At 61.2% G+C, this 25,206-nt stretch overlaps 1 protein-coding gene and 1 non-coding gene across 6 annotated transcripts in view; one reads left to right on the top strand and one right to left on the bottom strand.

Moving 5' to 3' along the window:
* Nucleotides 1-25,206, bottom strand: part of RPTOR (regulatory associated protein of MTOR complex 1) — a 335,785-nt gene that overhangs the window by 31,266 nt on the left and 279,313 nt on the right. For all 5 annotated transcript variants that reach the window (XM_047834016.1, XM_047834017.1, XM_047834018.1 and 2 more), the window contains 7 exons: nucleotides 21,766-21,883; nucleotides 20,775-20,915; nucleotides 20,295-20,453; nucleotides 11,575-11,693; nucleotides 5,415-5,518; nucleotides 4,792-4,975; nucleotides 2,601-2,711 (listed from right to left, as the gene is read on the bottom strand). In XM_047834016.1, the coding sequence (XP_047689972.1) occupies nucleotides 2,601-2,711; nucleotides 4,792-4,975; nucleotides 5,415-5,518; nucleotides 11,575-11,693; nucleotides 20,295-20,453; nucleotides 20,775-20,915; nucleotides 21,766-21,883 (936 nt within the window). The remainder of the gene's footprint in view (nucleotides 1-2,600; nucleotides 2,712-4,791; nucleotides 4,976-5,414; nucleotides 5,519-11,574; nucleotides 11,694-20,294; nucleotides 20,454-20,774; nucleotides 20,916-21,765; nucleotides 21,884-25,206) is intronic.
* Nucleotides 5,734-5,818, top strand: TRNAP-UGG (transfer RNA proline (anticodon UGG)). Its single transcript has one exon. It is a non-coding gene; the product is annotated as a tRNA-Pro (tRNA).

Here is a 25,206-nt window from a genome sequence, read left to right as displayed (position 1 = left end):
TCTCAAGTCTAGAAAGGGTCTCTAATTAACGTCAGAGAAAAATCAGTCACATCCTCCCTCTCCCTGACGTCTCAGCCGCCATCAGGAGCCACGGGCAAAACCCATCACTGCAGGGACGTGACGCCCGGAGCCCGCCACTCAGGCTACAGCCTGTGGGAGCTTGTCAGAGGGAGACGGCGCTCGCTTATTCAACGGTTTCCTGGCTGCCCCCCGTGGGCTCAGCGCGGAGAGCAAGAGTGGCACCTCGGAGGACCCTCCTTCCCCAGCCCACTGCGGCGTCGGTGCTCTGGGTGCGGACGCATCAGGCCCTGCCCCCTGCTGGCAGCACGCCACACCCTTCCAGGTGCACAGAGAGGACACGAGGGCAGGGGGTCTGCTGCTGCTGCACGGGAAAAGGGGAGGGTGCTGGCTTTGGGGGTGCACGTGGTCACACAGGATAAAACCCCAGGCCTGGGCTCAGGGAGCTGCCTAAGTACCTGTGCCAAGGACAGGAAACCGGACCCTGGGAGGACCGAGCTCGTCTAAGAGAAAGGAGCCTGGGGCGCCGGTGCCCCTTTTTCCTGCCGGCAACGTGGACGGCCGAACAGGCAGTTCTCAGACATTAAAAAAAAGCCACTCGCTGGGGCATCTGGGTGGCTCAGTCGGTTAAGCGTCTGACTCTTCATCTCAGCTTAGGTCACAATCTCATAGTTTGTGGTTCAAGCCCCACATCGGGCTTTGTGTTGACAGTGGAGGCTGCTTGGGATTCTCTCTTTCCCTCTCTCTCTGCTCCTCCCCGGCGCGCGCACACACGCACTCTCTCAGAATAAACTTTAAAAAAAAGAAAAGAAAAGCCGTTCATCACCACACCGAGCAACTGCCACTTCAGCAAGAGGCAGCCCGGCCAGGGCTCCGACCTGCTCGGCGCGCTCGCCTGGAGCGGGGGGCTTTCCAGACCGGACTTCAACTGATACCGAGCAAAGCCCCGTGTCACCTCCAAGCAGAGGTACCCTGGTTCAAAGGATAGTGCGCCACCCACAGCAGCGGCCCCCGTGTCCTGGGGCAAATTCCAGCGCTGGCTCGCTGGCTCCTTTCTCCACGAGGGGCCCAGCGGCGGGAAGGCGCTCGCGGGCTGGCCGAGGGTCGCGCCCGGGAGCCCCGAGGGTGAGCACGGGCCTCAGCCGTCCCTTGCGTTTGCTGCTTTCATACTTCTCTCCTGACTGTAAAGACGCTCGTGCTTAGTGTGGAAAGAGCAGGGGACAGACAGAAACGGATAAAACAAACTGGGGCCTCATCGCCACGTCGCCCGAGACCCGCTGTCGGGCCGGCTGTTTCAGGCTGTTTTCTGTGCACAGATGTCCGTGTGGTGTTGCCAATGAGGACCACCGCGTAGCCCGTTTATGTCCTTTTTTTTCCTTTTTAAAAGTTTTAGCATGAGCACTTAAGATACTAATTTTAAAGCTCAATTTCTTAATAACGATAAACGTTGTATCAAGTATTCCATAATTGCTAAGCCCTTAGGCCTATGTTGGGCGTTCGGCTGGATCCCAGGTTTTGCTACCGTAAATACAGGATCGTCCGTGACTCCGATTATTTCTCTGAGTTGATATCGTAGTAAACGAATTAATTACCAGGTCGAAGGGAATGGCTGCTCAAGGCTTCTGATGCTTACTACCAAACTGCTTTCTGGGAGTCGGGTTCAGTTGAAAAACGAAGAGAGATCTCTCTCTTTTCAGCAAAGGGGCTCAATAAACGACAACTTTGTCATCTGCCTCGGGTACAGACAAATGACTCCTTTGTGCTTTTGCTGACAAAAATCAGTATCATCATGGGGAAAAGGGAAAGCAGGAAAAGTTGTAATACAGGGTCCAACCACTCATGGAAATTACCTCGATGTGGAGCCTGACGTACAATTAAGAATAAGCTGCGATTTTCAATGGTCTGTATGAGGGAAGAAGGTTTCCTGAGAATGTGCTTCACGGGAAAGTCTACGCACAAGGCCCTGTGGCGTTCCCAGGGAAAGAGGCCCGGGAGAAAGTGTCGCCTGTCCCATGCTGTCCCCTGGACGTGTGGCTCGAATCTGCAGTGACCGGACGCATCTCCCGCAACCAGCCAGAACACACTAGAATTAGCCCAGTGGGCAGGTCTCCAAAAGAGCCTGCTTCTCGGTGCGGCCACCCAGAGCCCAGGCCTCAGACAGTCCTCCGGAGGACGGCCTCAGAAGGCCACTGAGTGGGACAAAGCAGTGCAGACAGCCTGGTAGCTCGGAGGGGAGGCGGGTCTGGCTTCTTTTGACAAGACGGGAAGGTGAGTGACGTCTGTTCCTTTCACTGCTTCAACCGTTCACACCAGCTACTGTGACGGCAGTATGGGGTCGCCCTTGAGCAGCCGCAAACGTGATGAGACAGGAGCCCCAAAGGGTCAGTGGCTGGGCCGGCAGGAGCCCCGGTGGGTGACCAGTTGGGGTACGCCGTCGGCTCGGAGCAGAGGGCTCAGACGGCCCAGGCCAGGGGCCGGGGTTCTCGGGGAAGGAAGAAGGGGCAGGAGGAAGCCGAGGGCAGGGCTCTGCTCGAGGACACCGACGGGAGGCCCACTTTGCACCCGGGGGATGTGCACACTACCTTCATGACGGGCTGGGCAAAGTACCGGGCACTCCAGTCGCAGAAGCCCGTCTGCGTCGTGGCTGAGACGAAGCTTCTGTGTCCAGCAGCGTCATCTGCATCGTCTGTGGTCTTCAGGGCGTTTGGGGACAAAGGCGGGAAGGAAATAGAAGGAACAGTTAGTCACATACCCGACACGTCTCTTTGCAGGCTCGAGAGGATTCAAAAGGAGACAGAAGGCAGCGGTCTGGCTGCTGAGAACGTTCTTCTGCTGGCCTCACCCTGCGTCCTGGTGGTAGGGACCCTGAATGTGGGGCCAGGGCCCAGGGAACCCGTATTAGGGGGGGCGACTGAATCTGCACTCAGGGGACTGTGTCCCCCCCCGAGGCCGGCCGTGGTGGCTTGGGCCGCAGAGTCTGTCGCTCTCGCACAGGCCAGCGCTATGAGGTCAGCAATCCCCCAGGGCCTCTGCGGCAGGGGCTGCCGGAGACCTGGCACCCGACTGTGCCAAGCGGCTCTGGGTGGGGAGCGAGACCAGTTGGGACATGTGGGTATTGAGACATAAACCACTTGATGCTGTCCCCCTGGACCACACATGTTCGTTTCCCACGGCAAGGCCTATGGCGGCCAACATGGTCAGAGTAGGGCTCGCGTCACCGCACAAGGCTGGGCACGGGGGAGCAGGACTGAAGGCATCCCCCAGAGAGGAGTCCCTCTCGAGGCTCGCCGGGTGGGAAGTCCCACAGCTGGGGCACATAGGGTCTCCTCTCCTGCCTGCTGTAGGAACCTGTGCCACTCTGCTGGATCGGGGCCCTGGCTTGCGGCCCCGAAGACAGTGAGTGTCCCCTGCGCCCAGATGCTGCTGTCTGGCCGGCCCACGTCAGGGTCCAGCCAGGAGGATGAACCTCGCCCTGGGTGTTCGAGGGGAAAGACAACACACGTCACCCAGCAGGCAGCTGTGAACTTCTTAAGACCGCTGCTTACAGAGCTGGGTCACGTGGCTGACGTGGCATCCATGGCAGCCCGCCCCCTTAGTGCATCCTGAACGGCCCCTCCAGACTGCGTCCTTGACCGATAGAGTGGCAAACAGTCTGGGCAAGACAGCCAAGGCCCCAGCTTATGTGTTCACATCACATCGCCCAGGCTGACGAAGACACCAATCCCTCCTGCGCCTGAAATTTCTTTTTCAGCTTAAAGGCAGAGACCGTGGCTCCTTATGTGGCAAATGAAACGTTCGTGGAAAACGCAAACAATCCACTGAGAACAGGTGCTTGTACGTGGCAGCTGCCACAGCCAGCGGAGGAAAACACTACTCACCCAAGAAGGGAGAAAGCAAGTTAGCTCCGGGCGCTTATGTGGCCACATGGGAGGCGCCAGAACAGTGAGCCCGTGAGGAAGGTGCCAGAACAGTGAGCCACATGGAAGGTGCCAGGACAGTGAGGCCACGTGGAAGGTGGCAGGACAGTGAGGCCAGGACAGTGAGGCCACGTGGAAGGTGCCAGAACAGAGAGGCCACGTGGAAGGTGCCAGGACAGTGAGCCCGTGAGGAAGGTGCCAGGACAGTGAGGCCACATGGAAGGTGCCAGAACAGTGAGGCCACGTGGAAGGTGGCAGGACAGAGAGGCCACGTGGAAGGTGCCAGGACAGTGAGGCCACGTGGAAGGTGCCAGAACAGTGAGGCCACGTGGAAGGTGCCAGGACAGTGAGCCCGTGAGGAAGGTGCCAGGACAGTGAGGCCACATGGAAGGTGCCAGAACAGTGAGGCCACGTGGAAGGTGGCAGGACAGTGAGGCCACGTGGAAGGTGGCAGGACAGTGAGGCCACGTGGAAGGTGGCAGGACAGTGAGGCCACATGGAAGGTGCTAGGACAGTGAGGCCATGTGGAAGGTGCCAGAACAGAGAGGCCACATGGAAGGTGCCAGGACAGTGAGGCCATGTGGAAGGTGGCAGGACAGTGAGGCCAGGACAGTGAGGCCACGTGGAAGGTGCCAGCATAGTGAGGCCACGTGGAAGGTGCCAGAACAGAGAGACCACGTGGAAGGTGCCAGAACAGTGAGCCATGGCAAGGGGCCACAGGAGCGAGGGCCCCGTGACACTGCAAGGCGGTGCCGGTACAAACCGGGCAGCACAGCAGGGGGCGGAGGGCAGGGTGGGGCCCGCGTCCCGGGCTGCAGGGTCTCCGCTCACACCGAGGGCGCACAGTCGAGCGTACCTGGTCTGGGCCCTTGTCGAACATCTTCCGCGTGCGGGGGAACTGCTGGGAGTGGGGCGTGTACTGCACCCCCGCGGGGCCAGGGGCGCCGGGGCGGCCCGCGGGCAGGTCTCGGCCGACTGGCTGCTTGGCCACGTCGTTGGTCAGGCTGGAGCTGCTGGCGCTGGACGTTGGCGGGGAGCCCCTGCCGTTGGGGGAGGAAGGAACGTTGCATTTTACCCAAAGACAAAGCCCCTCGTCCTCACCCGCCCGCCCGGGCACTGCCAACCGACCCGGGTCGGGAGCCCACACATTGCCACCCGCCTGGCACACGCACGTGCCTCCAGAGACAGCTGCCACGGCTGCAGCGACGGCCCTGGGGGCCCCGCCCGCAGGCTCTGGGAGCGGTGCCCCCGGAAAGCGAGGGCGGCCCCGGCGGGCACGTCCGCTCGCCGCCTCCCGCCTGCGGACGCTGACGTAAGAGGGGCTCTCCCTGCCCGCAGCTGGCCAGCAGAAGCCAGACCCCGGCTGGTCAAACTCGGAGAGGCTGCACAAGTCAGGCTCCCGGGCGGTTCCTGCTGTGGCACCTCGTGCAGAGGAAGGCGGTGCAGAAGGGACCCGCATGACAGACACGGGCCACTTACCCCGCCTGGTGGATGTGGATGCCCTTGTTGGTGGGGCTGGCGGGCGCCGACTGGGTGAGTGAGGACGTGGTGAGGATACGCTGGGGCCGGGCGTTCACTGTGGCCTGAAAGAGCAAAGGGGCAAGTGGTGTGGACGGCCAGCTGCCGGTGACCTCTGCGGCCGTGAGACAGCAGCCCAGGGCGGTGGCTGCTTTCGATGGCTTCAAGATCGCGCAAAGGGCCTCCTGGCCCAGGAAATCAAGCACGCGTGTGGGACGGCCCCGGTGGAGCCCCTCCCCAGTGTTCCCCTGCAGATAAAACCATGTTCGTTTGTTGGGGCGCCTGGGTGGCTCAGTCGGTTGAGCGTCCGACTTGGGCTCAGGTCATGATCTCATGGTTCGTGGGTTCGAGCCCCACGTCGGGCTCTGTGCTGACGGCTCAGCGCTTACAGCCTGCTTCGGATTCTGTGTCTCCCCCTCTCTGACCCTCCCCCGTTCATGCTCTGTCTTTGTCTCAAAAATAAATAAACGGTAAAAACAAAAAACAAACAAAAAACCATGTTCGTTTGCTTTCCGAGAAGTCATCTGCTGGGGTCCAGCGGGGCCCCAGGGTAGGCCCTGCCCGAAGAGCAGCCACGAGACTATGCCAGCATTAACGCTAGGCTCCAGCCCCCCACAGCCCGCCCTGGCCTCTGCTCTGTGGCACTTTGTGGATGGAAACAAGACAGGCTGCTGTCAACGTCCTTCCACAGACGTGCGCACATCTGACGTTTCACCACAGACAATTCATGCCCGCTTGAGACGACTGTTGAGGAGGGAAATAGTTTCGATATTTTGAAGTGGGGCTTTGTGTCGCTGGGGAAACCGGATGGCTGCCGGGGGTGCATGTGACGGGGAGGCAGGAGGCAGACGGGGCTGTCCCCGCCCATCGGACGCAAGCCCACCGTCCGCCAAGTGCTTCCTTGGATGCTCTGCTCTGGGGGCACGGGGCGGCTGGGCAGGCCCTGCCAGCTCTGGACACCCCCAGGAGAGGGCTCCAGGGCAGACGCTGCTGCCCCAGTGGCACTCGGGACAGGAGGCAGTTAAAGCAGCCGTCTGGGCTCCCCTGAGTGCGGCTGGTGCCAGACTGGGTCTCGAAGTTGGCCGCCACCCAGGGAAACAGAACCTCGACCTCCGTGGGGGACGTTCCGGGGCAGCCGGGCTCAGGGGACCCTCAGGTGTTCTGACCCCTCCCTCAGCAGTCAGGATGCTGTACTTCCTACGTGCAGCTAACAGGCAGAGAATTGCAGAAAACTAAACCACCAAAAAACCGTTCATTTACAGAATATCGATGCTTCCCTGATAATTTACCACTTTGAAACAAGAATAACAAGAAAACTGAACTGTAATCAAGCTTTACAAAACATTAAGAAAAACATTTCTTTAATTATGTAAAGTATATTGTTTGTGAACTTGCTTTTGCTTCCTATTTAAATGACCTGGCCAGCTCCCTGTGCCTCCATCAAAACCCGAGAGCCAAGCGCCCCCCAAGCGCCCCCCGGCGTGGTCTGGGGAGAGTACAGGATCGGGGCTGAGAGGCTACAAACTTCCACAAGTCTCCTCAAAACGTCCAGGGATGGGGGAGGCGACAGGAAAGACAACACTTTTGTGGCTGAAACTCAGACTTCGGCAGAACCCACCCACCCCCTTTCCCACATGTCCCCCGAGACCCTCCCACCTTGCCTCTCCCGTGCTCGCTGCCCACCGCCCCTCAGGGAGGCTCCGCCGACCGGGCTCTGTTCCCTCTGCTGGGCCCGGGCGGCCGGGGTGAGGTATCCGCAGCCCCTCGCCCACACCCTTCACACCCGCGGCCGCCACACGGCTCTCTTTCCAAGTCCGTTTTAGAAATCCTGAGGAGTGGGCACGCCGGCAGCTTTCACACTGGCGATCACAAGGCTTCAGGCTTCGAGGAAGCTTTCTCGAGCCCAACGGCTCCCATCTGTTCGACAAGCGTTGCCTCGGCCTTGGTCTCACACTTGGTGCGAGCCTGCAGGGGTGAGTGTGAGCAGAGGCGGGCGAGTGGACCCTGCCTGTCCGCAGACTTGGGGTGGGGACACGGGGCAGGGGGTGGGGCAGGGTGGCGAGCCCGGGGCCAGAGGGGCTCCTTCCCTCGCTGGTCCCGGCAGCCGTTTCACAGACAGCACACGGCCAGAGAAGGTCAGCAGAGAGGCAGCAGCGTTTTCGAGGCTCTGAACTGAGGACTGGGCCCAGCTGTGAGCCCCCTGCCCACCCTGCGCCTGTGCCCGTCCTCGCCGACAGGATTCTATGTTGCTCTCTGCTCGGGGACGCGGCCCTGAAGCCACTCCCTGGACAGGTGGCGGGGCCCAGATGAGCAAGGGCAGCAGGGAAGGGGGATGGTCACGGCTACGGGTGAAGCTCTGGGAGCCCGGCCTACTTTACTTTGTTATAAGCCAAATTCTCCCCTCAGGCGTATTCTCTTGGCCCGATGCAAACACAGACGTGGTTCGCGGGGACACATTTGCTCCCTGCCCTGTGCAGCTAACAGGGGCGTCTGGAGCAGGAGCCTGGACGGCAGCGACCCGTCCCCCTTCCCCCCCCATCTCCAGCTCCTGGGAAGTTCTCTTTACTCTCTGGTTCTTTGCCTGGAACACGTCACTTTGCGAGGGCGCGGGAAGTCGGATCCAGTGCGGAGAAAAGGACCCCAGAGCAGCACGGGGGACGCGGACGGTGGATTTCCCGACGGGATCAGAGTCAGGGTCTGGGACTCCAGCCCAGGCGTCTGCTGCTCTTTCCCGGGCGAGCGCATGACTGCAGGATTGCACTGTTAACCGCATGTCGAGAATCTGGGTCCCCAGGACTGTCCCGAGGTGACTGTCCTGGGGCTAAGTATGATGCAGAGCCTGCTGGCTGCTGGGCCACTGAGAAGACACCTATCAAGGCGCAGGATTCTGTTGATCTAAGAGAAAAGTTTTCTGTAAACTGCACGTCCTAGACAGACAACACGAATTGCCCTTCTGGAGCGCTGGGTCCTGGGTACTGCTCATCTGCCACAGCGACGGGGACGGCGAGGCACTGTCCCGTGGCTGCTGATGGCCGTCCGGGAAGCCGCGGTCCTTGGCCCCCCCGGGAAGCGAAGCCGGCACGGCCGAGGCCGGGGGGGGGAGGGGGTCTCACCTGCCCCCTTTCCAGGGTCTGTGCGTTTTGGAGCAGCGGCAACAGAGAGTAGTGAGGACAGGGAGGAAGGAAGGAGACATAAATATTTCCAGTTTGCTTCTCAGTAAACTGTGTTCACTCGCCACGGCAGGGCCCACAGGGAGCCCAACTCTGCACACCAGCTAGGGGACGGGTAGTGGGCTGAAGGCTGGTGGCGTTTGACCAGGGCCCACGGGCCCGGAGAGCCACCCTCTACCTGCTGGCAGGGTGTTCACGAGGGCTCAGAGCACAGGCCCAGTGGCCACCCCAGAGATACAGAGTCTGATCTCCAAGGGGACCAGCTCTCCTGGGGCCGTTTCTGCATCTGGCCCGGCAGGGCCTGTGACTCTCAGGAGGGGGCGGCATCTACTTCTGTAAGCTACGCGACTCTGGGTGATGACGCCGTCACCTCTGGGTCTCTGGGGAGGTGAGAACAGACAGGCGTGTGACAAGTTGCGAACTATACACGGAGATGCCTCTTGGTCGTTAACAGTTCGCTAGGACTGCCCCGATTTCCGACAATTCTGGGAGGCCCTCCTGCTGGAGGCAGCGGCAGGCAGTGAGGCAGGGGAGCACACAGCACTGGCACACAGGCTCCTCTGTGTGGTGGTAGTGGGTGGGGGGCGGGCAGCGGAGGGTCCTCCCGGGAGGACCCCGCCTCTGGGAGGAGGCCCTTTCGACCCGAGTGAGAAGAAATGAAAATGCTTCCGTGGGCATCCACAGAGCCCACAGAGAGGTGGACGCAAAGGTGCTGTGCTGTGGGCTCACTGCATCCTCGCTGGGTGAACAGCGGGTTTGGGGCGAGCGCGGCAGCTCCCTGGGCTCTAAGTGAGGTGCTAACCGGGAGGAGAGGGTCCCTGAATGGGGACAGGGGTTTAAAAGAAACCGACGTTATCAGCGCGGAGCCAAGATTTAATCAGTGTCCGTGGAACTTTTTTGAATTTGGTTTTTGGGGATCTCAACCTTCACTTTGTTTCTTGGTCACTTAGGCCTTTGGTTTATAAGGAAAGTGTTTGGCCTCGAACCTCACATGCTGGCTTGTGATCTCCATCGCGCCTGGCTGCACGTGGCCCCCCGCAGATGTGGTGGCGGCCGACACTTGGGCTCCTTGGGTGTCGGGATGCTGGCGGACTATCTCTAGGTGAGTTTACATGAGTACAGGTTTTCTCATAAATATTAAAAGTAGTGATAATCAGTGTGTGCGACCCTGACATCTGAACACCTGTCGCGTGAAACTTCCTTCTAAGTGTTGTCCCCAAAGCACAGATGGCAGGAGTGGCCGCCAGGGAGGCTGTCGGGGCCATCGTGGCTCCTGAGGTCGTCATGCTGTTCTTTGTATTTCTCTCCGTGGTTTGAAATTTTCCATAATAAAAACTAGAAGCAAAACGCAAACCCCAAGCCTGTGTGGACAGGGGATATAAATACTTGAAATTAGGCCACAGTTCTCGAGCTATGTGAGTTCCCAAGCTGGCAGCAATTTCTATATTTGAATACGGAATCCTACGGGGTATTCCGGAGTAATAAGGCTGTTTTGACTCTGATGAATAAAAATTTGCTGTCACAGTTAAATATCAAAAATAGGCCCATTTCTCTGTGAACTGAAATGTAATCCCCTCATTAGTTGCTAGAGTAGAAAGTAAGCCATTTTTAAAATTAAATTGAGGGCAAGAAAATATCTCCTTAATGTTTATGCTTCCAAAGCCTTCAGTGGCAAATGTTTACTCTTGAAAACACACACACACACCTGTATACGTTTACACACAGACACACACACACAAGACACACACAGACACACTCTCACTCACACAGGCTGTGTTGCACCAGTACAAGGCTTCAGGAAGTATGGACTCTAGAGGAACCCACTCCAATCTCTGCCCTCTGGGTGTGCCCACCGTGTGCACACTGGGATGTGTGTGTGTCTGTCGAGATCAGCACGACAGGCAGAAAGCCACAAGCCACTTCTAAGGCTCTGTCAGGGAGCGCTGTTCTAAAGCCTCGAGAGGCTGTCTCGGTTGTTGTAACCTGCTGGTGTGGCTTTGCCGGGTAGGAGCGACCGCACACACGATGTTTAATTACCTCAGGTGGGCTGAAGAGGCACTTCCAGGTCGCAGCCACGCACCTTACACGTAACCCGAAAGGACACGGAGACACGGATTCCGTGCTTTATGCACGCGTGAGACGTTCCTCTGAGGAACGTATCTGACCATCTGAGCTCAGGTCTACTGTGATGAGTTTATAGTTGTGAAATTTCAAGATTAGGCATTGATGTATTTTTAAACAGTTCGGGTTGATTTTCGATAAGGTTAAATACATAAAAGCCACTACAAAATAAATTTATATAGAATACCGGTTTCATCATGACCAAAATCACCAAGGGGGCGGGGAGTGACTGGAGCACCCGATGACCGTGCTGGCCCTGGCTGCGCTGGCCATGGCCGGGAGACCGGCCTACACCTCAGAGACAAAACAAGGCCTCGAGACACCTCTGTGCGTCACAAGCTTTCAGGCAAAGGTAATGACCTCAGCTTCTGTCTTAAGAAACAGGAATCTGAAGAGCAAGTTAGACTCAGGGTAAGGAGAAGGAAGAGGGTAATGAGGATGAAAAGAGCTGTCAATAAAACGGAAACTAAAAAGCAACAGACAAATAGGGACAAAACCAGAAGCTGGTCCCGTGAGGTTTCCTTCAGCCCGAGCGGTCCTGAGTGTGACCGCGGGTACCGGGAATGAAAGGGGACATCACTACAGACCACACAGACGTGGATAGGATCACGAGGGTAACGAACGGGAGCCCGTACCTAACTTCCAGGTGCCCTGACACAGCTGAGTGGAGGCAGGGCAGTGCCCCGACTGAAGCTGCACACACACAGAGGTCGGGTACACCGTGAGGCGCTTGTCCAAAGTCTCTCTAACCGCCTGGGGTTCCCGGCATGAATATCCGTAATGGGGGACCAGGCACTCGGGAGCTTTGCTGGGAACGCCGTCACACGTACCTTGTAGGCAATGCTGTTGAGCACCTTCATGGCCAAGTCGGAAACGTCTGGATAGGGATCCGCAGCCAGATGCAGTAACACTCTCCAAATCTGAGTGTAAACACTGTTGAAGGAGACTCCTAGGAGAGAGAAAGGGGATGTTTTAGCAACGGAGAGCTGTGGCTGGTGTGCTTGGCCGGCTCCTGGAGACCTAGCTGCTGCCAGGAACGGGTGCTTTCCAGAGCTGGGGCTACGGAGCCTCATTTTTGTCATCTGGTTAGGGGCCCAGACACTCAGGGGTCCCAGCTGGTAACTAGGCTTGATGGCACGATTTCATCTTCTGAGGCTGGATATTCCTAGCAGGAAAGGTGAGTTAGGAAAGGCTGACCTTCCTTGAAGCCCTGGCCGACTGGACAGCACTATCTAGCTCCCGAGGACTGTTCAATCTCACACCTGGGTTTCTAGGGAGCCATCACGGTCTACGTGAGCTGCGCGTGTTGGATGGGAGTGCCGCGTTCAGGGAGTGCTCTGGGCTGTGACACACTGACTCTCTTGTCTACACACCACACGTGGGACCGTCCTGAGTTCCCAGGAAATCACAAAGGGTGTGTGTGACGTGACCTGAGCCCTCCAGGTCCTCCCCAGGCAGCCACCACATTTCCTGGGTGTGTTCCACACTTCAGGTCCCATCTGCATGTCTGGACGCCATGGTGGATGGAGGAGACAGGATGTTGACGCGGACGGGGTGCGTCACAGACACGAAGGAAAGGGAAGTCACGGAGGGCCTGACCCAGGAGTCCGCCCAGTCCTACTTGACCCTCACAGTCTCAGCCACAGGCGCCATCCCTGGGCATTACAGAGGGGCAGTGAGGCTGAACGCCCAGAGGATGAAGGGTTCAAACGCACGCCCGTCGGCCGTTCGGGCCAATGCCGCGTCCGCCACACTGTGCTGCCGTGGCAGCTCCAGTAACGGGCAGACGATTTCTTCTGTCAGGGGTGGGGCTGGGAGGTGAGCCCGGAAGCCTTCATGGAAGAGGCACGCAGTGGGCTTTGGAGGGGAGGCAGGACTGCTCTCCTGGCAAGAGCCTCGCTGGCGGGAAGTTGGCGGAGCAAACGACGGACCGGCACCGAGGTGATGGGAACACAGGGAGCATTTGCGGAAGTGGCGAGACAGAGGCCTGCGTCGCAAACCAGAGAGGACAGTGGGGCGGCTTGGAGACCGAGGGGGCAGGGCGGGTGGGCCGGGTGCAGACCCCTGGGGGGAGAGACCATGGAACCCGGTCGGCACCAGGCAGGGAAGGGGAAAGGCAGCCTTCCGAGAGGAGGCGGGTGAGGCAAGGCCGGGAGCGGGGGCGCGGGCGTGGATGCCGCACCCTCGCTCGGTGCTGGGGCGGACCTGGGGGCTGGGCACGGCACCGGCCCTGCTCCCGCGGATACGCTGAGACCCCAGGTCATCTGCCCGGCCAGCTCCGGGTGCAGCCCCTCCCGCACTGGTGAGGGACTTCAAATCTCACGAATGCTGCCAGAGGACGGTTGTTCCTCCATCACGGAATGGGCTGCACCCAGGCATTCAAGTTTTTCTTTTAATGTTTATCTGTTTTTGAGAGAGATCGAGTGAACGAGCGAGCGAGTGCATGAGCAGGGGAGGGGCAGAGAGAGAGGGAGATACAGAATCCGAAGCAGGCTCCAGGCCCTGAGCTGTCAGCACGGAGCCCGACGCGGGGCTCGAACCCGCTGAGCGCGAGATCATGACCCGAGCTGAAATCAAGAGTCAGAGGCTTAGCCCCCCAGGCGCCCCTGCACCCAACCATTCAGATCAAAGGCTGATGGATGATGTGGAGGGTCACACGGCACAACCCACGGCCTGGCATCTGGAGGCAGAGGCGGCTCTTCTTCCCACCCGCAGTCGTGGGGACAGTGACCCCGTGGCCACAGGGATGGAGGAAGCCCCGCCTCCCTGCAGGTCAGGGTGCAGAAGGTGCTGCTGTGTCGCCCAGGAGGGGAGGTGGTGTCCCTCGTGTGCTCGCTTGGAAGGACGTGCGAGCTCTGGGGCCTGCTGTGTGCGGCAGCTCACACAGGCTTTGTGGCCCTGGGGAGTCCGGCAGGGGCCCCCGTGGGGACTGGGGTTCCGTACAGATCTGGACTTGGGTCGGTGAGATGTCAGCTGAACGCACTTTCGCTTGGAGGGGAGCTTGCGTCAGGGCAAGTGGTGCACACGGAGATGCGTGCGGTTTCCCTGCGCGTTTAATTCAGAGACGGAAGCAGAGCAAACACCTTCGGCCCTCAGGGTCCACAGCCATGGGACCACCGTCCAGGTTGACGGCCAGGGTCTCTGGGGACATTTCCTAAAACCTACTTCCTGTGGTGGCGGAGTACCCACCAGCAGGAGCCACGCCCGGTGCTGTGTGTGCACCGTTTCCACAAAGGCGGGGAAGGCGGTGGGAGGCGTGGCTCCATAGGTGCCCACGCCAGGGTCACGGCTGCGCCACGCCAGCGCCACCAAAGGCGGGGCGAGCCACGCACAGAGGGAACGTGGAATTCAGAAGCTGTTACTTGCAGAAGATTTTGACTCTGACATAACCCCGTTTGTGATTCGGTAGAGAATAAAAAAGTTCTTATTTTCGCCAGGGTGTTTGGCCACAGTGAATGGGTCACTGTTTGCCAGTGAAAACCTTGACCCTGAGACAGAGAGGTGCTACGTTCGCTCACCTCCTTCCTGGGTTTGGCCGCCACGCGATCTGACACACGGACCGCCCCGTCGTCAAACCTGCCGCCAGCCACACGGAAGGCTGTGAGGGCCCCGCAGAGGTGGAGCCCCCGCGCTGTTAACTGCTCAGAAAGGGCACTGTGTCTGGCCCTCACCCAACTCCCTCCTCACAAGCTCTGAAACCTATTTTCATGTCTAGACTAAAAGTAATAAAGGATCATAACTAATGGCTTTAGATTTATTTTTCAGGGCAACGGCCACAACTTTCTGAATGGCGTAAGAGGTAGGAAAATTTGCTCGGAGCTCCTGGCCAGCTCTGGATCCCAGAAGTCCCTGGAGAGCAGCCCAGGGTGAAGCCGGGTCTCAGGGTCGCTCACTCTGACGCCCTAAGAGCTCACCTGGGCTGTCCAGCAACCGGCGCCCAAGACCCGGGGCCTCTGCATTCGCCCCTTTGTGCCGCGCCCCTCCCCCGGTCGCTGCCCCCCTCCCCCCCCCCCCCCCCCCCCCGCAGGTGACGGAGCCCCTTGAGGAGCCCCTGGCTGGCTCCCTCCTCGGCCTGCCCTGCGGGAGGCCTGAGCAGTCCAGGCCCCGAAGAGGCCCCGGCACCCCCGGCACCGCCTGGACCAGGCGGCCACCGCATCTGCATAATCCTGTCAGCGATGTTCCTCAGGGTCCCTACACGACACACTTGATGATGGCCTTTAATCAAGGATCTTGGCCATAAAATCATAACTGATGCGGTGGCATCGGAAAAACAACGCCGTTCGCTTTCTCGCCGCCGTTTCCCGGCGGTAAGAAATCAAACTAATGGGCTGTAAAGCCTTCGCTGGGATCGTGTGAGGTTCCTCTGGCAGCAACCCGCTCCTCCTTTCTTTCTCCTTTCTCGCGGTCCCTCTGCTCCTCCTGCTCGGAGCTCGAGGCTGTGGAGTCTCCCGGGCCGCTGGGGGCTTGCAAGGGCCTCCCGTCAGGACTCCTTGAGGCCGTGGGGAGACCAGGGGAGAGGGGAAGATGCCACTTCCGGGGCCGGTGATGGTGCCGCAGGGGACAAGTGGCTGTGCGCCCGGGGGGAAGGCAGCTCTGCTCCAGGGGCCTCCTCCTCCGGTGGTGCGGGCAGTGCCCGTGTCTCCACCCCGTCCCTCGGCTCCCCTCTGTTCCCCGAGGGCAGTGGCCCTGACCCCCGGGGGCTGGCGCTCAGCTCAGCAGTGTGACTGACTGAAGTGGCTGTTGTGGGTGAGGCCCAGGGACAGGGACAGAGGCCCGGGGGATCTCTGTGTGTTGTGGGGGGCCCCTGACGTCTGCACACGCACCAGGCAGGCGTCTCTCCCGACCTTCCCACTCCCACCTCCGGGCGCTTGGATGGGGTGGGGCTCAGGGCGGGAGGGGGACGGAGGGCAGGCCCGGCCGCCAGTGGCACACGTGAGCGGGAGACAGCAGCTTTGTTGAAACTGAGTGATGAAGGTGGCGACTTCCCTCCCGGTGGGTCAGGGAACCCCCCGCCCCACGGGATGCAGAATGTCGGTGGCAGGGAGGGCCAGGCACTGCTGGGTCGGAGGGGCCACGCAGAAATGGCCAGGGAAGGTTGTCCGGGCCTCGCTCAGGGGCCAGCATCCAGCCTGGGGAGGGGGGACGGTGGTGGGCGAGGTGAGACGGGCTGACGACGAAGGTGGGGGTGTCTGCGGGAGGAGGGCCCTGAGTAGGGAGCTGACAGCAAGTGCTTGTTGACTGAAGGCTTCTGAGTGAAGCTGTCGTTGGACAAGCCTGGCTGGCGGTCTGTGACGTGCTGGCAAGGTCTGGGGGGGGGGGGGGGTCCCGGCACGCGGGGAGACAGGCTGGATGGCAGGGGGGCCGATGGGGAATCCGTGCGGGAGTCAGGCCAGATGGCTGGCAAGCCAGAGACACGTGGGCTTCCAGAGGTGAGGGGATACGGGGACTGGCTCCCAGTGCAGGTGCGGGAGGCCCAGGCGGAGTCAGCTCCTCCCAGTGGGGGGCAGCAGACACGAGGCACAGCAGGCGGGACCACCAGGCAGGGTGAGGGGTAGGAGGGGACCCAGAGGGGCTGGCGTTGTGGGACAGGTGCGAATGAAGGGACGTGCCAGGTTGCCACGGTTTTGAAAACCTCTTCTGCTCTGCAACACTCAGGGAGAGGCCAGAGACCGCAGTGCTTGGCTGAAACTGGAGAAGAAACTGGCTTTAGGCGGGCGAGAGCCGCAAGCAGTGGGACTCTGGCCGACGCGTCCCGAGTGCGCGGTAGGCGGGGCGCTATCTCATGGAATATTCACGAGCCGGCTCCCTCAACTCCAGCTCGCTTAGAACTTCTCAGTCAAGTTTCCAAGGACGTGAATGATGCACAGATAACACTCGGCTTTCTGCAGGAGTCCGACTTTGTGAGCGACCAGGTAGGGGTGACGAGACTGCCGGCTCCCAGGAGACAGACGGGGGTAGGGCGGAGGCGGGAGGTACCGGCCTCTCCGGCTGGCGTGGCCTCCGGTGAAATGCCGGTCTTCGCCCCTCACGCTGCCGAGGCCCGCGCGGAGGACAAGATGATGCTCCTCCTCAGGGCCCAGCGCCACGTCTGGGCAGGAGCCACGTCCGGGCACGTCTCAGACACGCAGCATGAAGCCTGAGCTCGCCCAGGGAGGTGGCCACAACCCCACGGCCTGAACCCGCCGGGGCCTCCACCGGCACACGCGTTTTTCGAGACCCTGCCCAGGGGGCCCTTGCCGTGGACGACGGAGACCCTCTGACAAAAGGTCTCAAAGGTCCCCTGGCGACTCAGGACTTCAGTCCATCAGGCTTCACTTCCACCAGGCTCAGGAGCCAGGTGTGGCAGCTTCAAACGTTTCTCCTCCTGGTGGCCGGCCACGCGTGTGAGCTCATGCCCTCAGAACACGGGCGGGGCCGCCCAGCGTGACCACGGGACCCAGACGCAGTCAGGACAAGACCCCGAGGAAGGCACCAGGGGGCACAGGGAGACCAGTCGGGAGGGCTCTACGGGAGCCAGCGCAGGGCCGGGGGGAAGCTGGCCCGGGTGGCGAGGCTGCACGGGGGGGAACGGGGGCACACGGTCTGCAGGTGCCCAGGGCTGGGGTACAGGGGTGAGGGGCAAAGAGGAGTCACAGGGGCGCCTGGGTCCACCCCGGTGCCCTCGACTGAGGCGGACGGCAGTGGGGATGGCTGGGGTGGAGACCAGCTTCCACGTCCGTGATGTTTCTACGGTCACTTCCTCCAGGGCTGTGCTCCCGAAGCCCCAAACGCCGCCCACACTTAGAAAACCCTATTGAATGAAGGAACCTCCACGTCCTGGGAAGGAGCAGGAGACCTCCCCGTTCACCTCACGGGGACGTTGGGGGACACCTTGGGGGCAGGAAGGGCGTGCCCTCCGGGCTAATGACGGCCTGGCCGGTTCAGCTGGCTGCTTGTTTCTGTGGGGCTTGCCAACTAAAAATACTTTCCATACGTTTTAAGCAGTTGGAAAAGAAATCGAAAAAAAACAATAATGCTTTGCGATGTGACTATTTTCTAAAATTTGAACTTCAGTTGGTAAATTTTTTAAAAATAAGAAAAAAAGTTATTAATTTTCTTTTTGGACAGAGAAACCGCACACGTGTGCGGGAGGGGCAGCTGGAGAGAGAAGGAGAATCCCAAGCGGGCTCCACACTCAGCACAGAGCCCGACGCAGGGCCGGATCCCACGACCCTGGGATCGCGACCGGAGTCAAAGTCGGGCGTCAGACACCCAACAGACTGAGCCACCTAGGCGCCCCCGCAAGTGGTTTTATTAGAACGTGGCCGGACTCGCTTGTCCACTTGATACCTCAGGCTACTTCTGTGCCACCTGCCACGCTGGAGGTGGACACTCTCTGGTCTGGGGCAGAGAACATCTGCCGGCCCCTGACCCTGGCGGCGGGGGGCGGTGCGCGGCGGCCAGGGCCCCTGCACCCCGGCTGGTGGGTCAGGTGCGCTTACAGGAGCCGCGCGGGCTCCCGGAGAAGAGGCCGCGACGGAAACACAGCTCCGCGCGGGTCCGTTCCTCTCAGCTTTCCCCGTTACCTAGTGTTCTTCCACCTTAGGTTTACACAGAAACACTCGCTTAGACTCACTCACTTAGACCCAGGTTTTAAAGGACTCCTGTGGGGCCAGACCGGGAACTCAGTCACTACGTACAACGTTAATTCCACTGAAGGCCACGATCTGGTCCACGACAAACACCCTGCAAGGGACACTCAGAACACGTCTTGCTGGTGAGTTACCAGAACCTGTGTTCATGCCGAGCGCCAACCCCGCGCCTTCTGGGCACAACCCAGATGCACACATCTGCGATGTTGTTTCTGTTGAGACGGACCGCTTAAGCCGGTTATTTCTGAGCCCCGTTCTTGGTGGTGGGTGGGTGTGTTCGGCAAATAGATCCCTTTCTGGCTCCTGTCGACCTGGGGGGAGCGGTGGCCACGTCTGGGCCTCTACGGGAAGCCACGTGGACTCGACCCGACTCTTGTTCTAGCAGAGGAGCGGACTCGTGTGGTCAACACAGGAACCACGGCCCTGCCCCTTTCGGATCATGGCAGAGAGTCAGAAATGCCACGGTCATCACGCGACGCGGACAGTGCAAGTGTGAGGGCGCTGGGCTCGCCATGGAAATAAGCCAACGACTCAGAACCAACCGCCGACGAGAGCAGTCCCGGCCCCACGTGAGGGGCCAGCGAGGGGCAGACAGGACAGGAAATCACAGATGCACATGCTGATGCCAGAAAGCAGGAAACTCGGCAAGTGCACGGGCTATTTCTGTCCTCAGCTCCAGAAACGAAAACTAACTCGGTAAAGCTCAAGAAAAGAGAGGGGAATAAAGATACGAAGTTGCCGGAACGAAACAGTAAGATACAATAATGAAAAAAAGCAACAAAGCCCAAATTGGACTTGAAAACACTGAAGAAATTAACAAACGTCTTGGACGCTCCCGCGGAGACAGCAGGGGCTACAATGTCAAGAGAGCACTCTGCAGACGTTCACGGAGAGACGAGAACGCGCGCCTGAAACGGACATCTCAGGGGAACACGATGCGCGAAGGTAACAAGCGAAGGAACAGCGCGAATGCTCGTGCTGCGGTTGGAGACCGGGACGCGGAGTGGAGCCCGCCGCTGACGGAGGAGGCGTAATTCAGCCGCCGTGGACCGACGAAAGGGGCAGGTGGAGAGCGGCGCGCACAGGGGGCAGAAAGCAGCGGGCAGGAGCCACCCCGCGAGGATGCGAGCCATACGACATGGGTCACACGTAATCTGGAGCCCGTACGAGGCGCCGTGAGCGCTTTGGGGGTTTGCGGACAGTAAAAGAGCCAGGACACGGGTGGACGGGCTCTGGGGCTGCAGCTCTGTCTGTGATTCCTTAAGACGGGAGTGAAACGCGCGTGGTGGGGTGTTATGTTAATGTCCCAAGTTTTTACGTGTAAAGCGTTTCTCAACATGAAATGAAGCTCCAGCCAAGGCCTGGGAAACCATCCTGGGCATCGCAGCAGGGGCGGGAGAGGCCCGCCAAGCAGGTGCGGCTCTTGCTGCCAGCGCCCCGAAGACTGACAGTCGCACAGGAGGAACGACAGGAGGAACGAGGCGGATGCCTACGACCCCGTGAGGAGGGAAGACCTCTGGCGGGGGGTGGTGTGGGTGGGACCGTCACTCTGCCTGGTAGAGGTGTGGAGGCCTCTGCTCTGCCCTGGCCGCGACAGACAAGATGTCTCCCGGGGTGAAATCAGCGAGGGGACGGCGAATGGGCCGTGGCGCTGGGCGTGGCGGCAGACGGAAGGTTCTGGCAGCCTCCCCACACAACGAGCCCAGAACGGCCCGTCGGCCATGGCCATCGTTAGAGCATGGCGAAGGTGACGGAAACTTCCGGCTGCCCAGCACACGCCGCTCACCCCCACACCCCGGCTGACCCTTCTTCTCCGGCCGAGACGGTCCTGGCGTCTGCCATCTGGCGAGCACCGGGGCGAGCCCTGGTGCCGCGGGGGTGGGTGGGGGCAGACAGGAGGGCCAAGGCGCCGCACTCACCGATGAGGGAGTTGAGGGCGGAGTAGGAGCTGACTCGGCGCATCTTGTCGATGGTCTCGAAGGACAGGATGTACTCCTCGTTCTCGGGGCTGCCCAGGGTGCTGCTGGCGCTGCTGCTGGTGCTCAAGTTTCCGGGGGAGAAGGCCACCGAGCTGCCCGCTGGCCACAGAGGGCGGTGGGGGGGGGGGGCGGTCAGCCGGGGCTCCCGGACGTGTGCCGCCCACGCGGCCCCACCGGTCTCCTCTAGCCGCGTCCGCGCCCCCGGCGAGACCCGGGCTCCTGGTGGCCAGGGGCACGTGGGCCGCAGGGGCACCCGTGCCAGGCTGCCTGCCGGTGTGCGGGCCCCGCTGGCCAGCCAGCCGATGGCACAGTGGGCGCGGGCTCACGGCAGAGAGAGGGACGGGGCGCCCGCACACGGGAAGTTTCAGAAAACCAAACCCACCCCCGCCCCAGCCCAGGGGCCCAATTCCGGCATCTTACACTCTTCTGTCAAGCTCAGGTTCTGCAGAGATTTGTTCAAGCTTCTGGCGGTGGTGACGGCGCGAATGTTTCCGTAGGAGCTCACGGAGCGGAGTCTGGGGGTGCACGGGCTGTCCCGCACCGGGGTCAGGCTCCCCCCCTCTGGGAGAAAGAAGAAGAAGGAGTCAGTGGGGGGCCTCAGGGCACATCGCGCCCCCTTGGCCAGTGGCCACAGCAGCAGGTGACAGGAGCTACCGCCTGAAGCGGCGTGAAAGCCGCCACAGGCCCCCCCACTCAGTGAGGGCCTCTGACACACGTGTCAGGGTCGGCTGGACGCCGGGTGGGGAGGGGAGGCACGACCAGGACCGACACCAGACATCCAGGGCACCACTGGCCACGGGGCCGCCCTGAGGGCAGCAGCAGGCGCCCTGTGGCTCAGCCGCGGGCCGCTGCCCTACAGCGACGACAGGGTGGCGGCCGGTCGCCCTGCAGGACCACCCCCCCCCCCCCCTGCTTCTGGGCCCTCCTCCAGGGCACCAGCTGTTTCCACTGAGCAAGTTCATTTTCATTTCCCTTCCCTGATGTTCTAAAAGCAGTAACGCTTCTGTTATTGATCACGAGCCTCTTTCCTGCAGAAAAGGCTGCGTTTGTGGGGGGGGGGGGGGGAGGGGGGCAGCCCAATATGATGAAATATAAATCCAGCAAAAAGGACAAATGGGAGAACAGGAGCTGCCTAACGTGACTCACGGAACAGGAAACCAACAGCTCATCACGGGAGGAGGTGATGTGCTTTTCCATGAGCCGCCCCCCGCACGCGTTTTGCTATCCTTCAAGATTCCATGAATTTGATTCCCAAAAATGGTGGGAAAAAAGAAGGGTCTGAGGGTCAGTGTGGCCCCTCCTGCCGCCCCTTCCATTCTGCTAAGTGGCTGGGATGGCGGGAGTCATGGGGCCCTGCCACAGTCCTGCCCCGGGGTCCCCGGCCGGCCGCTCAGGCATTATGCCGCCGTACCTGTGGTCGCTGGAGAAGGCAACGGGTAGTTCTTCTCCTCCTCCATGAACTGCAAGGCCACGGTGCAGAAATTGCTTTCGTACTGGACGACAAGATGACTCAGAGCCACCACCAGTTCCTGCCGAGAGGGACAAGGACAACGACGCTTACCGGTGGCGGCAGAGGACTGCGGAACGGCAGCGAGGCTGAAAGTTCACGCCGAGCGCTCGAGTCACCGGAGAAAAAAGAAAGGTTAAAACACTTTGCACTCAGCGTTGGCAGGAGGGACTGGCCCTTCGGGGACGCGCTCGCGAGTGTCCAAGGGGAGCAGGAGCCCTGGACAGGCAGTGTGGGTGGGGTCTCGAGACGTGTACGTGGGCACGGACACAGGCGTGAATGACACCCTCCAGGGGCAAGGCGGACGGGTCATGGGAGCCGGGCTGAGGTACGTGTTGATTAGACCCTGCCGCTGGGTGAGCCATCTGAATTCCGGGCACGTTAAAGCAGAGCACATCCGACAGGCCAGAGCACACCTCTTACTAAACGCAAAACTTGCAAAGAAAAATTAGTGTCCCGTCCCTGAAAGCCAGGGAAATTCTCCAGGATCCTTAGGCCCAACTGCTTGAGGAAAGGAGCACAGGGGCCTCTGCTGCGTGAGCTCCTGGGGGCCCCCAGCTCACAGGGAATCCCTGTGGCCCCATGTTGCGGGCCTTCCGCACAGGTGCCCAGCTCCACACGGCCCGGGACCCTTAGCGGCTGCCCCCGTTCTCTCCTGCGCTCCCTCTCCTGCCCGGACCCCACAAAGTCCTTCGCCTCCTCCTGTCATGTTTGTGCACTGCTCCCAAACCCACACCCGTGTCCCCCCCCACCCCCTTCAAGCTCCCGGCCGGCCTTCCCAGTGCTGGCCAAGCGTCTCGGCCTGAGTGCTCCCGCGACCCCGAACTCGGCAGCCCACGGTGTGCTGGCTCCACCCTTCCCAGTCGGCTCCCGCTAGGGACTCCTCGGTTCACGCCCACGGCACTACGGACCCCTGACCCACCTCCCACCCGATCCGCCCGAGTCGGACTGCACTGAGCCCCCCACGAGCCTGCTCATGCCCACTGCCTGACACCCCATCTGGCCCTTATCTGCGGTGCCTACATCCCTGCCACCCGCCCCCCACCCCGCAAACCGGAGCGCAGCCTCTGTGCAACGGAGAACAAGCCACGCAGGGGTCACCCGCCGGGCCCCTCCCGGCAAACACGCGGCCTGTGCCTTCTGCGGAGAGACTCTCCCCTCCGCTCTGACGTCGGGTAAGAAAAGCTCACGGTGGGCCCTGCAGCAGGAGCTCGCGGCCAGGTCCCAGACCCTCTGACGCAGGGAAGGCCATCGAAGGCCAGACACCGAGCTGGCCGCCCCTGCCCGGTGGCTGTGGATCAAGTACGTCCTGCTGGGGCAGAGGACGCGTGAGGCGGCTGCTGCCGGCCACGGGCTCCTGGAGCGCGTCTGACCACAAAACACAAACGTGCGGGCAGTTCTGGCCGGGCCGCGCAGCCCAGCTGTGCCCTAGACTTTTGGAAGCAGTTCCCCACATGCACGCCCGCACGCGGAGATCAGCGCCCCAGCCCCTCCGGCCGGCGGCGTCGGTCCGCTCCACCTCCCTCCCGACCTCCAGCCTTCTCACACGCGCAGCGAAACGAGGCCTTGCCCACCTGGCTCTCCGCCCCGCCATCTAGCACGGACCCTTGAGGGAGCCAGCACTCCCGCGCCGGGCCGGCGCACTCGACACCGTCCCCGAGCGTCCCCAGCTCACCCCGCGATCCCTTCAGGCCTCCCGCTCGGATGCCTCTCTGGGCGCCCCACCTTCACCCGGGGCTCGCCTCCAGGCCCACCCACCTTCACCCCGCTTCACCTCCCTCAGGGCACGACCGCCACCTGCTAGGTCACACCCGCGTCTGTCCAGCCTCCAGCCCACCCCGCCTTCAAGTGCAGGCTGTTCAGGCGGGTTCAGTTCCGTGCCCGATCGTCGAGGCCCGGGGACTCAGGGCGCAGCACACAGCAGGTGCTTAACGAGTACCGACTAAACGAAGCCTTTCCCTTCAGACACGTTACCATCTCCATCCCGCGGCTGGCTCACCTCACGAAGGGCTCAGGGACATCGTGCCCGGGCTCCTGCACTGTCCCAAGGGGAACCCGCTAACGCTCTCCCTCGGTTGCGCGGGAGGTCAGACTGCGCGTCTTCCTGGCGGCCACCTCCTTGTTTCCTCCCGAGGACTGCCCCCCACTGCGTGCGTCCAGTGGCACATGACAGGCTGACACCGGTGGCCTGGAGATTCGCGCGCGGCCCGTAACCGTGGCGAGACGGCAGTGTTCGCGGGGGCGCGTCTGCTCCGACGTGACCACCCTCAGGCCCTGCCGGGCAGCTCGGCCCCACCAAGTCCGCCAGGGACCCGACAGCCTCTGATGCTTCTCTCACTGCCGCTGAGTCAGACACCCCGGGAAGGCAGGTGGACATCACACTGCTCCTCCGTGGTCCGCGGTCACCACGTACAAATAAACGAGACTCACAGCTGTGGAGGCGGACGGTGGCGGGGAAGCTGGGGGTGAGGATGTGGCTGGGCGGTGACCCACCCCCGCCCCTCGCCTGGCCCTTCTGGGGGGGCAGCTGGCTTCCGGGGGGCTGGGCACCCTGGATTTGATACTTCACGGACAAGTTCACGTCCACAGAGGTTTGGGAGGCCGATGTGAACCTACCGACTCTGATGTTATCAAGTGAGCTCACTGAGTAAGTCACCCTCTGCCCTCGCATCGCCTCGTCTAGGAAAGGGTACTGTCACCATACAAAGTAAACGCACGTGATCTTTTCCACACTGAATACGTGCGACTTTATGAAAATCCCACCATACGTCCCCATTTCTCTCCTCTGCCCCAAACAGGGGCACGACAGCAGCTGGTTGCACTTATCATCGGCGCCTCGGCTGCGGGTCAGAGTCGGCGACTCTGACCGGAGCGGCAAGGGGCAGGTGAGCTCGTGGAGCTTGATGCCCAAGCCCGAGCCGTGCTCCGGACCCTCGGGGCCCTGGAGCTGGGTCTCCCAGACCAGCAGGCTGGGCCCGAGCTCCCGACGGTCCTGCCACGTGGCTCTGGACGAGGAGGAGACAAGTGTCAGCGGCGTCAGGGTTCTGCCGACGCTGCAGGGTCCTGTCTCTGAGCAGGCAGCACCTCTCTGCGCGGCTTTCCCCGCCCACCCCGCTCAGGCCGCGTCCTCTCTGCAGCTGCTGCCCTCCTCCCCCAGCCTCTGTGCCCCACGTTCCCACAGCAGACACGGCCTCATTGTCTCAGGGTCGAGCGCAGCCACCCCAGGCCTCACCCAGCACCCAAGCACTTGCGGGAAGAATGAGGAACCCAGCACGGTGAGAGCAGGTGTGCTCCTGACACGTAGGGCCCGGCGCCGAGCCACCGTCCTCCCCTCCCCCTCCCTGC

This window comes from Prionailurus viverrinus, chromosome E1 (assembly GCF_022837055.1).
Source record: "Prionailurus viverrinus isolate Anna chromosome E1, UM_Priviv_1.0, whole genome shotgun sequence".
Taxonomy (NCBI): Eukaryota; Metazoa; Chordata; class Mammalia; order Carnivora; family Felidae; genus Prionailurus; species Prionailurus viverrinus.
This window is presented reverse-complemented; position numbering and strand designations above follow the sequence as displayed.